This window comes from Haliotis asinina, chromosome 6 (genome assembly GCF_037392515.1).
Source record: "Haliotis asinina isolate JCU_RB_2024 chromosome 6, JCU_Hal_asi_v2, whole genome shotgun sequence".
Lineage (NCBI taxonomy): Eukaryota > Metazoa > Mollusca > Gastropoda > Lepetellida > Haliotidae > Haliotis > Haliotis asinina.
The window spans coordinates 64,651,671-64,667,035 of NC_090285.1; the positions used below are offsets into that span (position 1 = coordinate 64,651,671).

Genomic DNA, 15,365 nt, shown 5'->3' on the forward strand with positions numbered 1-15,365 from the left:
AATGTTTCAAAACAAGGTTTATTCCAACATGTAGTTCAATTAGTGTCAGGCCAGACAGACTGACATGTACACGCCTCTGACACACTGACAATCAACACCAGTTACAGATCACAAGCACCCAAGCAACAGGGATTCTCATCATAATCACATTGTTCCAATATTCCTTCCTCTACATTATTACAATTCCTACTGAAATGATCTGATTCATTGTTAAAATATTCTTAAAAAATAATGTCCATATACAAGTGACACATTTATTCCAAGCTTGAACAACTAATTTCTATAAAATACAAATATAGCATTAAAAAGTAGGGGATATTCCAATTTGCGCGGGTACCACTAACCAATGTCAATGCATATGAGAAAAAGTAATACATATCCATACAGATGGAACACTTCCAAATCCATTGTCACATTTTAATTATTTTCTCCTCATTATGTTACATCCTTGGCGTTATAATTTCAATTTTATCAATCGTGTAAATCCAATATTGTTTCTCAATGGTGTATATGAGCAAAGTACATAATTTCTATGTCAAGAGGCTAGAATATGAAATTCATATCATTTTGAAAAATTCATTTTACAATAGCAGGTCACAATATTGTTTATGCTCCCCAGTACATGAGTGCAGTTCTCAAAGCTGATTGAGTTGGAGTGACATGACATCACACTGTTTCAGCGTTCATGATGTCACAGAACAGCGCAACCTCATACGTGAAACAATTGAAAAGACATACAGAAAACATTTTGTAATGTGCACAATACTTTGACTACAGCTTAAAAGTTGCTCTGTTAATTTTACACTTATTTCTGTAAAAAAAAATCACTCCTCCAAGGATGAACACTCTAAGTGCTTTACCAAAGTCTTGGAGTTGCCACAATATATTTTTTGTCTAACAATACAAAAACATATAAACTATTTTGCATCTGTAAACAAATGTTGCTACTTCATTGAATGTTTTGTAAACAACTTTGTTCTTTCATGCAGTCCATACCAGATATGCAGGCATTGAATCAGAAGAATAACCTACTACATTTTGAAATTGGATCTAATGTGGAGCTAAGAATGATGGCCTTTAGCTGTTGTAATATTACGATTCCTGCTAACCTTAGCAACTGCTGAGCTGTATAAGGTGACTGTTCCCTCACTCAAACACCTTTAGCCACAGCATGTACATTCACAACCAGCTGTGTCAATAATAAAAACATTCAAAGCACTTTTCATACACAAGTCATTCATACATACGTTACCACATAATCATTCTTCAAAGAACGTACACAAACTTGACATGCATCATGATTTTTGTATTTTGTGCAAGATCTCAGTGCGACATCACACTGCCAATGTCAATAAAATACTGACACAATATTACGCATGATGTGGTGATAATCACAAAACTAAAAATACTCCACCTTGTGTTATGTTAGTAATAACCTTTGATCATTTCAACACTTCAACATAAACTAATGAAAAGTTCAACAGAACCTACATCATCTACAAAATGTCATGGCTTGGTTTTACATCAGAACAAACGTATAATTATTTCTCTTGGTTAAGTCCATTCACTAAAGTTAAATCCTCTTGCTTAGAATGGTCATAAGGTAAAATAAAAATAGCATATGAATTAACTTTCAGTACATTCAGTAGAAAAATCAAACAAAATGTTTTTAAAAAATTACATAAAAATTGCATAAGTAGGAATTTATATATTTTTATAGATCTCCACAAGGCACAAATAAAAAACATTACAATGTTAAATATGTGATGTAATTCATTGTTAATATCTGATATTGTTTCTCCTTCCAATATGTTAAACTTGCACTATACACCAACAAGAGCAAGTATGTTCTGTTTAATACCACTTTGAATACTATACAGGTGAGTTATTGAGTTGGGTTGTACATCGCTTTTAGCCGTATTCCAGCAATATCACAGAGGGGCACACCAGAAATCCCATTTCTCATGACAAGCATTGGTAACCGACTTTTTCATGTCAGTTTTTTTGGTGCTCAGATGATTACTCTGTTTTAATGGCATGTAATTAAGACCTAAATGCTCTCTTTACAATGTGGAACTTGGCTGAGAAAGCCCTACTTATTGAAATTATCCATACTAATGTACTTATATCACACATTGTGAAAACTTCCAGGATTACCACATGTTCTGTATAGCCATGCATGAATACAACAATGTGATGTATTCAGACTTTCATAACTATTGTATGCAGATCTTACTGAGTATTATTTTCTTTCTTGTTATTTCTGCTGGCTGACATGCAGATTTATTTTCAAAAACTGAGCTTTGACTGTTGAACTTAAAGAAAAGATGCATGAAACTGTGTTTCTGAGGGTGTTTACATATTGTGTTTACACACTGTGAATGAAAGAACAAATCAGTCCATTTGTCAACACTTTGAATCACTTGTTAACATTTTGACTCACATGTTAACACAGAGAAACATACATTAACATACAATATGTTTTTAAAATGTCACCACAGTGGAACATTTGTTAACATGAAAAATCATTTGTAAACAGATTTTCATTTTTTTAAGTAGGAATGTTTTGTTGACATAGAAAATAACTGATTGAGAGAAAATCATTTAGGAAAGGGGGATGAATGCTGTTGAGTTCAAACAAAATGTATTGTACTTCTAAACAGTACCTATTCATGACGAGAGACTTTTGATTATAACACAAAATGTCTGTATATCACTAGCTGTTTATTTGATAGAATATGGTATTACTACATATTGCAATGTTTTATGGTAACATCAAGAGTTTGAAACAAAAATACACTGAACCTAACCCCCCAAAAGTTGTCACTATTGATTGGTAATATCTAATTTTGTTAACTCCTTTTTGAGTTACCTCCTAAAATTCTCATTATCTTATCTTAAATACAATATTCACAAAACGTGATGACCTAAATACATATGGACTTTGTGTGGACTGACTGAATAGCTGATCACAGACAAGGTGCAATATCTACATATTTTCACTCCATACTAGAAAAACATTATCAAAAATTATATAAAACAATCATCTATAAAAATATAACTAAATCACATAATCAACAATGAGCAAATTTCATAAGATTTCATAGTTTTAATCATAGAAATCCTCCACAAAACACAACGAGTGGCACCCACAAATGGTAGTAATAATAATGTAATATTAAACTGTCAAATCCTTCATACTTTCGATATAACTACCATAGGGCATGAAGGTACATGAAATGGGAAAAATGCCAGTAAAACTAGTTTTCATTGACAAAGCAATGCACCACATTTATCAGAGTTCATCATCATATAAATGGACTGTGCATTAATAATCATTATATTAATATAAGGGTGTGTATGTGCACATGCCCGAGAGGAAGGGCGTGGGTGAAGTAAGATGCGAAGGGGGAAGGGGAATGGGTACATGTATGGTGTGAGTGGGTAGGATGCCAAAATGTATCAAAACTACATGATACAGTCTTCACACAAATGTCTCTATCCCAGCCCCAAATGAATTATATAGTCCCCTAAAACGTAACACCTACTGCAAACTATAACATGTATCTTTCAGTAGAGTTCTCAATAGACATTCTTATTTAGTGCTAAATGCATACATATAAATGGTATACATGTGCTACTTTAAAAAAAAAATCGTCAGCCGGATGATGGTATCTGTCGTCAGAGACAGGAGTATTTGCATTGATTTTGTATGTTCTAGGCTGGGTGTCATCACTTGCATTATTTGGGGGCATAAGGTACATGATTCACAGTACTGTATCTTTTTCTTAAACATTTTCTACACTTAAGTCAGTCAAAAACATCAATACTCTTAATCATGTAAACACGTTCAGTGATTACATAAATTTGATTTGTATCTATTGATTTCTTAACAGCTTACAATACCAAACGGAACATACAGACAATATTTCCATTTTGATGCATAACGAAGTAAGACAGCAGTCAGCATTTCATTATTTGATCATAGTGTCAAAAACTACCTGCGTCCAACTGACATCATCCTCATTTGGAGTGAGTATGTTTTTTCACGCTACTTTTAGCAATATTCCAGCAACATCATACCGGAGGACACCAGAAATAGGCTTCACACATTGTACCAGGGAATCAAACCCGGGTCTTCAGTGTGATGAGCAGACACTTTGACTTCAAATTATTCTCAAATTCTGCCAGGTATCCAAGCAGTTGTTTTAGCCCTAACCCTTTTTGTTTCTAGCTTGTCGAGCCAAAACAAGCAGCATGAACCTAATTCCCTTCCCACAACCATTGTCATTATTATCACTGCAATGTCCTGTGCAGACGCAAATAGCAAAACCATCTGTGAAAACAAAACTATTTACACATGAAAAATAGTTTCAACATTAAACAAACATATTGGTGATTAATGTTATCATTTCTGCTGGGAAGTAAATTCTTTCATGATGATTCAGGAACAAGTTAAAATTGTTTATTTGATATTCTGCAGGGACCAGTTATCTTAACTGCCGGTTAACTCCTTCTGGCTTCCCAGAATGAAATGATAAAACATATAACAATACACTGACCATTCAGAATCATTCTCATTACTTACTCCACATATTCATGTACTAACAATTCCTGAATCAAAGGAGGGTGTTCTTAATCAACAGTCAGTTAAATGTACTTAACGGCTGGTTAAAAGATAATGGCTGATTAAAAGAGTTTTGAAAAAAACGGGCCCAGATGATTATTCCAGTGCATGGAGACAAATACAACACAATTACATTTCACAAACAAATCAGGCAGGTGTTGATGAATTATAACAATCTCATTAAAATCAGATATTTCACATGACAATGAAGATTGGAGACATGTCACAGTCTATAGGAGGATGTATCAGGTGAATTTCTACATGGCCAAACAGCTGTGAGGATTGGAGCACACTTCTATGGGATGATGTGTCAGGTGAATTTTTACATATCTAAACTGCTTTAAGGATTCCCTATTGTCAGCATAAGCAAAAAAAAAAGCATTATGCACAACCTATCAAATTATTTGTACACTGAGAGTTGTTTTATGTTTAGATTCTGCACTGATATAGAAAAGAACTGAAGTCCTACTATTTTAGAAAGGTGATTTGAATCCAGGCATGTTTTATTCATACTGAGCGGTAAAAGGCAACTCTGATCCCATCTGATTTGATGCATACAAGTATACAGAAGGAAAGACATCTGATTTTAATGAGATTGGAAAAACAGATGATTCACATTACGGACCATGTTGGCCTCTGAAATGTCTGTCAGAAGGACCGATGCCATTGGGAATGGTGACTGTACATCAAAGCTGCAGTGACTCCCAGAGAGATATAAAGCCAGAGATCTGTTGCCATGGAAACTGTTCCTTTCTCAATCAAGCTCTGAATCGCTATCACTAACAATACTTTCCTGAAACAAAGAATAGAGTAAATTAATACACATCAGATACTGCTGCTGCTGCTACTACTACTACTTAATATAATTTCTTGCATTTGATGATTTTGATTTCATGAAGTCATGGACTGTAATATAATACTGGACAAAAAATATTTAGGGATATGTGTAAATTTTGAAATTATGAATAATGATCTATTTATTAACTGACACACTGAAATAGCAATCATAAAAAATACCAATATCCCTAGCTTATATTGTCCAGTATGTTAGTGCTATGGAACCTGGGCATTAATGAATGTCTTGCCTCTGGCCAAAAATAGACCAAAATTTAGTTGTAATAGTCACTGATGACAAAACAACATTATGGAATGCAATGTTGCAAGACATACAAAACCTATGTTATTGTTCGAAATTTCAAATGTACAGTGTTCAAGGCTCCGGCAACAGACAGTTATGCCCCTTTAACTGTGCCTCCATCTGTGTTTAGGACATCATACTGGTTCTCGACAATGTCTTTGAATATGTGTTATGTGGTAGTGCAGATTGTTGTTAGATAATATGTAGTTGTTGCCAAGACCAACAACTTATTGAAGTGCTGGTAAAATGTGTGTTGATGGTAATTCATAGCCTGGAAAAATTGCCCGAAACAGACTAGAAGCACTGCAAGTATGTGGCACACATTTGATAATATGATAAAGCATTTTATGGAAGAGTCAGGAGTATGTGATAAAATGGAGGTCCTGCGCAAAACATATACAAGATAAATGAAAACAGAAAACTTTTCTAAAATCTGTATGAGGATTCATCTATACCTCAGACACCAAGTCTGCAGAGAAGACCATTGATAATTATGAAACTGGAATCATTCACTTCCCAATTGATTTTAAAAGAAGTCATTTTATGGTTATGTAGAGGTAATTTTTATTTAATGGAAAACAAGACCAGAGAACAGGAGGAAATTCTAAAGCTTTGGTTTGCCTATTGCACTGAAGAAATTCAGAGACTCTATGTGAAAATACCTTTGATTTCACTAGGATCTAATCTTTTAAAGAAGTTCTGTTTTGAAGAAAATGAATATATTTTCCCCCAATCTGCCAATAGGGACACATTTTAGAATCCTGGACAAATCTCTGAGAGAAAATGCAAATGACTGAGTGAGTGAGTTTAGGTTTACACCACTTTTACCAATATTCCAGCGATATCACACCAAGAACACCTGATATGGGCTTCATGCATTGTAGCCATGTGGGGAATCGAAGCCTGGTCCTTGGTGTAACGCTTTAACCATTCGTCTACCCCACTGCACTCAGGACGCACATGAACGTTTCGAGTCTTACCCATCCTCCCTGGTCCACTATCCAAGACGCGCATTTGTCTGTCACATACGTCAGTGTCAGGTCCTTCAGCTGGTTAGCCATCTTGCTTCCTACCCCTGCCACCTTCAGTGCACTCTTTGTAGCATGGAACACCAGCGCCATCTGGTTCCAGTTGACTTCATCGCCTACTGACTGCCGTAGCGTTGTACAAAACTTCTGATACACTGTCTCCCTGACTGCACCATCGATGAATTCATTAGCATGCTCTTCAATCTAGAGAAATGTGCAAAGTTTGCTTTCAGAAATACACACTTATACGTTCTACATATAGTAGGTCATATACATGTATGTACATAGCACATCGGGTATACATAGGGTGTATAGCGTGGGTTACTGGGTACCTGTTGTATCTATGATCCTGTGATGATGAGTCATGTTGCTAGGAGACTAACGTGGCTTACTAGGGACCTGTTGTATCTATGATCCTGTGAAGTGTTATGCTGCTAGGAGACTAGCATGGGGTACTGGGAAACTGTTGTATCTGTGATCCTGTGAAGTGTTATGCTGCTAGGAGACTAGCATGGGGTACTGGGAAACTGTTGTATCTGTGATCCTGTGAAGTGTTATGCTGCTGGGAGACTAGCATGGGGTACTGGGAAACTGTTGTATCTGTGATCCTGTGAAGTGTTATGCTGCTAGGAGACTAGCATGGGGTACTGGGAAACTGTTGTATCTGTGATCCTGTGAAGTGTTATGCTGCTAGGAGACTAGCATGGGGTACTGGGAAACTGTTGTATCTGTGATCCTGTGAAGTGTTATGCTGCTAGGAGACTAGCATGGGTTACTGGGTACCTGTTGTATCTGTGACCCTGTGAAGTGTTATGCTGCCAGGAGACTAGCACGGGTTACTGGGTACCTGTTGTATCTGTGACCCTGTGTGGCGTCATGGTGCTTGGAGACAAGCTTGGGTTATGAGGACATGTTGTATCTGTGATGTAACATGGCTTACTGGGGAACTGTTGTATCAGTGATTCTGTGGGGTGTCATGTTGCTAGGAGACAAGCTTGGTGTAGTGAAGACCTTTTGTGTCAGTGATCCTGTGGGGAGACATGTTGCTAGAAGATTAGTGTGGTTTCCTGTGGAACTGTTGTATCTGTGTTGCCATGGGGAGTCATGTTGCTGGGATACTCACATTGTGGGACATCCGGTCTCCTCCCTCCCTCAAGCACTCCAGTATCTGTCGCTCTAGTGTTGACAGTCTGATATCTCCTGTAACCATTGACAACACACATAGTGACACACTAAATAACTGGGCAAGGTACACATACAAACTACAGGATGGAACACAATTAAGTGATCTTTGGGAGCATGTATGTGTTTGGTTACAAGCATTTTGCTGATATTCACATTAAATCACGTTAGAATCCTTGTGCAATTTCATTAATTATTACAAATGTGATCATATTAATTACCTAATACAGTTCAGCTTCATGACAAAATACAGCCTAGCAGGTCTAGAATATTTGTCACTATTTTGAAAGAAGCAGCTGAAGAGAGTTTACAACACTCCAACAACATGTATGTCTCAGTTCATCAAACATCTGACAGGCAACTTTTCTTAATCACGTACGTTTTTGGGTACCTTTTATTTCACTTTTATTAAAAAATGAACCCCTTGACTAGAAACATGTCGTCCCCCAAAAGTTGGGCTTCACACTAAAGACAAAAAGTCTGACAAAAGCCTCACCTCTGCCTGGAGTGCCCCCTACAGCACCCTCTGCTTCTTGTGACCGATGAGACTCACTCTCAGATGACAAGTTGTCACCAATCTCTATCAGCTTCTTCACAATCTTGTCTATAGCCTCATCTTTGTCAGCGGTTGAGTCAGTCGGAGAGTCAACATCGTCTGAAATGACATTTCATTAGCTGACACTTCTGTTCAGTTCCAAACTAGTAACCACATGAGGCTAAACCCATGAAAAATAGTTCACATCGATATGATTTTCTACACACATATATATTGCTGATACAAAGTCATCACTGTGTGTGTCCCTCAGTTCATTATCATGTTGTCACACTAACAAATACTATCTCACGTTACGAAGATCGTGTCACTTTGCCTTCAACTTCCACTATAACTATGATAGTGACACTTTAATTTGCAAACATGTTTCAAACCCTGTGTACAGGAAGCAGCTATTTGGACGGATTCTCACCCGTTTCATCTTGTGGGCCCACGCTGCCATCTATTTCAATAGATGTTTGTGGGAGAATCTTCACCCTTTCATGGGAGTGTGTAGTCACATGACACTCCAATAATCCATCATCGGCGATGGTCACATATTTCCGATCTATGTCAACACTGGATTCAATTACTGCACCTTCAACAGATGATGGTGGATTTGGAGGTGCCAAATTTGGAAATAAACCTTTGTCAACATGGCCACCATAAACATGAATTGTCCTTGGTGCTGAGTGATCTGTACTCTGCGATACCAAAATATCAGTCCTTTGTCGCTGACCTGCAGAGTCTCCATGCTTGAGGCCATGAGCTTTCTTGTCTTTTTGTTCTGGTGTTTTGGAACTGCTTCTTGACCTATGACCTCCCTCTGCTGCCAGGTTTCTGTCAGGTGTTGAGATGCTCCGTGAGTAGGACCGCTCTCGTTCACTGGAATCTACTGGTTCTGCAGATTTTGATTCTGGTGAAGAGATAGGTGTCTTAGAGCCATGATACTTGTTATCATTGTTAAACAGATGCTGAAAGTATCATTTAGTAAATCGGACATGTAAACACATTCTGAGATTTAAAAAAGTGTCGAAAAGAATCTCACCATGATCTCAACCTTTCACCATATTGACTGATGCATGTCAACAAATATAACAAACAGACACATTGTGCATGCTAGAATGTGCACAAATCTGAATAAAGAAATAAATAATCTATTCTTTAGGTTTCAGAGAATATCCATATTCCTGGGGCAAGGTGGTGGTGGATAAAGTGTTCATTCATCTAACCGAAGGTCTGGCTTCGATTCTCCAGATGGGTATAATATGTGAAGCCCACTTTTGGTGTCCCCTGATGTGATACTACTGGAATATTGCTAAAAGCAGTGTAAAACCAAACTCACTCACCCAATCCTAGGACAAGTGTGTCCACTAGCTGATACCAAATCCACTTGCCATTTGCTGGGAACTATCATCTATCTATATGCCAAATATTGACAGTCCAAACACAGAACATTTTACAAAATCATGGTTCTGATAACATGGTTGCTGCTATTGTCAGAACAGTGTCTGTCAAATTTACAGTGACATTATTTTTATAGTTATGCAAAGTCAACAAGTTTTTACTCTCCTGCTTTAGGAAGATGTGTGCACCAAAAGTTTCTCTGAAAATATTTTACCTGAAGTAAATACACTGTGACAAAATATCCTGGTGCACCCAGCTGACTATATTTGACCTACATCAGGGCAGTCAGTGAAGGATCACATCATGATCAAGGCTAAACAAACCAATGGTTGATAGAATGAGCACCCATCAACAACACTACTAGCATAACAACACAGAAACAAGTGGTGAGCATGGTTTTATACAGCTTTTAGCAATATTCCAGCACTATCACAGCAGGGGACAAAAGAAATGGGCTTCACACATTAATCCTGTCCGGGGAATCCAACTCTGGTCTTCGGCATGATGATCGAATGCTTTAACCACTAGGCTACAGCACCATCTCCAAAGTAACAAAACAATGTGACCAAATTGTTCGTAATTAGTACGGCTTCAACAACAAGAATGTGGTACAGGTCTGTAATTCCTTTTGACAAGAAATATATAATACTTGTGAAGCAGAATATTTGCACACCTGTTATATTACTCCTCTTGGACTTCCTGAAAGACTTTCTTATGGAATCAAGGATTTTTTTCCCTGCTGAATTTCTTCTAGAAGAGGATGAATGGCTGTCATGATGAGAAGATTTATCATCTGGAATATCCAAAGTGTCACCTTTAGCACGCCGATCACTGGTAGATGATATGTGTGAATCAATATGTATGTGAGTGTTTTTCTCATGCGAAGTGTTCATATCAGGTGAATCGTGCACTTCCTTTTTATTCTTTCGTTTAATCTTCTTCCTTTTGTCTTTTGACTCATGAATATTTACATCATCATCTCCAGATCTACGGTCTCGATGGATTGCATGCATTAATCTTTCCGTGGCTCGTTTAAAAAAGCTTTTCTTTTTTCGCTGATGGGAACTATCATCATGTGGTTCATCCAAATCGGTGTCAGGGGATGAATACTCATGACTGATGTTTTTGTTTGCTTTTTTATTCTTGTTTTGTGAGTCCTTTTCTACTTTAAAACTAGAAGGCATGGTTTTAGAGCGTCCAATACCGTTCCGAGAACCATGCAAGTCATCTTGGTTTTCATCTTCGTCTTCACCTGCCTTTGAAGCAGCCTTGTAGCTCTCACTCCTGCCATACTTCGAGTGATTGGGTTCTGTGTCCTTCAACTTCCTCTTCAGGTATTCTTCCAGGATTCTCTTGGCATCCTGGTACACCTCCTCACTTGTGGGTTTTGTGTGGCGATGACTGTGATCTGACATTCTGTGTCTTTTTTCCTACAAATACACACGAAGTAACACTGAAATGGATGATTCAAATCATTTTCTTTTTGCACTGTCAAATGAAAAAAGAACAAAGTATTTCTGTAATCTAATAACACAAACATAATTCTGGATCTGCACAATGGTGGAGCTTGGACAAATGGGGTCCTGCTTTAGACATTAGTTATGCATAAGACTGAAACTAGAATGGTAAGGCTGCATAAAAGAAACTAAATGTTTCTCACGCACATTTTTTAAAAAAAGATGAGGGTGGTAGGTCTTTTAAACAAATTGTGATAGAAAAAAGAAATGACACGGGAAGAACACATTTTTATTTTTCTCTCTCAGAAATACAGCTTGGGAGATTTAGCATGTGTTAATGAGTTGTAGAATCAGTGACACTCGTTCTTACAGACACTCATTCTTGTATTTAACACATGGATGATCGGGATGTGGCCAAGTCAAAATTATTTTTTTCAAATGGCAATAAAAAAAATGTCATGCGCACGAATAAAAGTGACGCGCCAATGCCCGGGAAATATTTCACTTTTTTTATTTAGCCAAACAAATATTAGTTCTCTCAGTTGCATCTAGTTCTGCTTAAATGACTTGAATCAAATTTAAAATATGGAATACTGAACAATTCTAGCACTCAAATATTACGTAAATAACACACTCCTCGTTCTGCACCCCTTTACTCTCTACTTTTGTTGATTGTATTTCAAATCAAGAACAATGCCCATCAAAGTCATTTGAACTTCTTTACAGTGATTGCATTTCGTTACACTAATTCAACTGCTTGTTTTCCAGATATGACTGACAAACTCAAATTCTTTGTCAACTCTCACAAAAAGACTTAATTCTTTTCATGAATCATTAACCCAAACAGTTGGAGAAGCAGATAAACAATAATTATAAACATAGTCACAGAAATAATATTGTGTACTAGGGTAAATAATATGGTAATACTTTTGATGAAACCTGCAACACTGCCAGCAAAGTTCCTCCATTATTGACGGTAAAAGTGCCTTCAATATCACCAGTAAATGCCATACAGCTCCACAAGATTGGAAACATCACCTGCCTGACAGCTGGGTTAAATTTTATTCATGCATATGAAGATATTCTTCACATTTCAGGATAATAAATCTAACCAAACCTCTAGATTAAGATTAAAGTTACTATAACATTAGTTCAAATCATAAAATCCATACCAATATTATATTACAAAACAGGTCTCTCTAAAGCTAAGAAATAGATCATGTATATTCTACATCCGTAGTTTATGCTTACACTGGTTTCTATTCTTGTTACACAGAATGTTATATTGATATATCAAATATATCTGGGTGAATGAAAATATGATAAAAAATACTGATCTTCACAACCATTTTGGATCTCTGTAGCTCCGTTCTAAAGTTTTCTCATAGTAACCCTTATTTATAAAATCAAATAGTGAAGACACACTCTTCTTAATTATTGGACTGATACAGGTAATCACCACAGACATTATTTTACATGGAATTTCAGATACATAGGCTCATGGGACGTGTATTTTGTTGAATTATAACAGAGAACTGTCAAAGGCATAAGAGTCAATTACAGCAAACTAGCCCTCTGTTACAACCTTACCGGTGTCAATCATTCAGTGGTCAGTGATGATTAAACATCTACAACTCTGGTCAAGAGATTTTTGCTCATTATTGACTCATTAAATAATAATTTCAAATGCATTAACTGAGTCCTTTCCTCGCAATCTTCTATCAGACTAGAACTAAATTGGCGACAACATATAATGCCATCATCGTCATGATAATCATCATTCAAAATATATATAAATCTACGTCGTGACTCACATAACGGGGGAAACCCTTCTAAATCAGGAAATGACATGTGACCTTCACCTAGGAACTTATTTACCTCCAGAACGGAAACCCAAAATGGCGGCGTCCACAAGAGGGGTTGGTCGATTAATGTAAGTGAATAAAACAACACTCATTTTCTTCTTTTAGTCTATTAATAGCAAACTGACTTTCCGATACGTAATTTGCCCAAATGATTGGACAATAAACGAGAGTATGACTGTTGCCGGGCTTGGTAACTATAGATAATGTTGCACGTGATGACACTAACATTAGGCTAGTATCACGCGGAGTTCTCTTTCAGGCTCAATCACATACGTGTATTGCGTCACGTATATATGGATGGACAACAAAAGATCTTTCTATTTTTTTCTGAAAGTTTTTAACATGCTTTAATATTCTTTTTCATCGACCGATTGAAGTGTGTAACGTGATTACATAGTCAAATCAAACAAATTTTGGGACACCTGCAGTTTACGGGTCCCTGCCTTCGGCAGTCACCCGGAAGTAGAATGTATTCTATAGTAACGTGAACGCGCCTTCGGCGCGAGCGCGTCATATATATAAGAAAAGCACGCGAGAGCGGGCTGATCTCCGTTAGGAGGCATTTTAGACGAATTTAGAGGTCATTTTCGTGTTTACTGGCAAAAGTTTAGTTTAAAACTTCGTCTGAAAGACGAGAGTTTTAAACACGAATTTTAGTAATACTCCAAAACATTAATCTCGTCTGAAAGACGAGAGTTTTAAACACGAATTTTAGTAATACTCCAAAACATTAATCTCGTCTGAAAGACGAGAGTTTTAAACACGAATTTTAGTAATACTCCAAAACATTAATCCAGTCGTTAGTAATCAAAGGGAAATCCTCATGACGTTCCTTTTCTCTGATTGGTCAAATGTGGACGCACGTGTCGAATGTTCCAAATAAGGTAGTGGGTTACTAGGAATGCCACAACTTGAATGAGATGAGATATGTGCATGCGACAGTAAATCATAGTAGGGAATTTGTGAATGCAGAGAATGGTGTGTGCACAAATAAAACTGAGAGTACGTCTAAAGTGGTGAAAGCGTCCCTGCCCAGGTATGGAACTGCGAAAGGATTGTTTGATAGTTCATCGTGAGGTAAAAATATTTACGTTGTTTTGATGATCCTTTTGTAACATTTCTTGCGTTTATCCGCTGTGCGTTTGACCCCCCAAAAAACCATGCATACTTTAATGATTTAAATTGAAAATAAAGAAAATGGTGTTCAGGATTCGGATAAATTTAATGCAAGCGGAGGTTTGTTCTTGTAATGTAAGTGAAGCGTTTTGATATTAGACATCAAATAAACTTACCTCTTTTTGTTTATTAGGAATAGAAAAGAAATGATAAGTAATATGTAAAAATAATGTAGGGGGGTACCTGCCCCCCTAAAACCCCCCATTCTGTTGAAATATGAGATTGCAAAAAAATTGTACATTCGGTTAGCACTGGGAAATTGTATCGTTATCTTAAAAAATGAATAAACACTGCAATTGGCAATACCATGACATAATACTGACCCTAAAATAATGTTGACGAATGAAGGTCTTGAGCTGATTCTCGATTATAACCCAAAGGTAATTTAATAGGTCAAACAAGGCCATAAAACAGCGGCAGTTACTCGCCGGAGTAAACAAAAAATGGCGTCAGCGTTAGTGCTCGCTTCGATGTAAATATGGCTTCTGCGCATGTCTGTCACGTACACTTCCGGGGACCCGTAAAGTGCAGTTTACCCCAAATTTTTAATTTCATGAGTGTCTACACAGGATACAAACTGGATTCAGGTACCTTTCTGCATACAGAAATGTACCCTTGTCAAAGTAAATGTACAGAAATGCACCTGGTACCCTAAACAGCAAGCAAGTCCACTTTTCTCAGGCCGAAACAGAAATCGCTTAGTGTTGACTCTGTTGTTGTTCCGTATCGCCAGATTTTTAGTTCTTTCACTGCATTGCAGAGTATTCACTTTGTATTTTAATGCAAATGAGTATGGAGCTTGTATAAAAGTATGAGGGTTCAAGAAGATGATGACATTTCCTATGTTCATTTACCTTATGACAGCTGTTAGTGGGAATGATTTGGAAACAGCCCTTTTAAGACATCCAAAAGTTAAAAAAGCTTGGGTAGCTTGAAGTATGTTACCCCCACTC

General features: G+C 37.0%; 2 protein-coding genes across 4 annotated transcripts in view; one reads left to right on the top strand and one right to left on the bottom strand.

Annotated features, from left to right (window-relative positions):
• LOC137288195 (protein starmaker-like) overlaps positions 1–15,365 on the bottom strand; it is a 22,176-nt gene continuing 6,811 nt past the window's right edge. The window contains exons 1-7 of one of the 3 annotated variants that reach the window (XM_067820632.1): positions 12,962–13,209; positions 10,588–11,344; positions 8,941–9,423; positions 8,472–8,630; positions 7,917–7,993; positions 6,746–6,997; positions 1–5,420 (exon numbers count right to left, since the gene is read on the bottom strand). In XM_067820632.1, the coding sequence (XP_067676733.1) occupies positions 5,382–5,420; positions 6,746–6,997; positions 7,917–7,993; positions 8,472–8,630; positions 8,941–9,423; positions 10,588–11,329 (1,752 nt within the window). In that variant the 5' untranslated portion in view covers positions 11,330–11,344; positions 12,962–13,209 and the 3' untranslated portion in view covers positions 1–5,381. Of the gene's footprint in view, positions 5,421–6,745; positions 6,998–7,916; positions 7,994–8,471; positions 8,631–8,940; positions 9,424–10,587; positions 11,345–12,961; positions 13,231–15,365 lie in introns of those variants that run through there. The other 2 variants (XM_067820633.1, XM_067820631.1) reach the window with 2 other exon arrangements.
• LOC137288200 (large ribosomal subunit protein uL23m-like) overlaps positions 13,248–15,365 on the top strand; it is an 18,342-nt gene continuing 16,224 nt past the window's right edge. Inside the window, exon 1 of the mRNA XM_067820641.1 lies at positions 13,248–13,304. Within this exon, the coding sequence (XP_067676742.1) occupies positions 13,270–13,304 (35 nt within the window). The 5' untranslated portion in view covers positions 13,248–13,269. The remainder of the gene's footprint in view (positions 13,305–15,365) is intronic.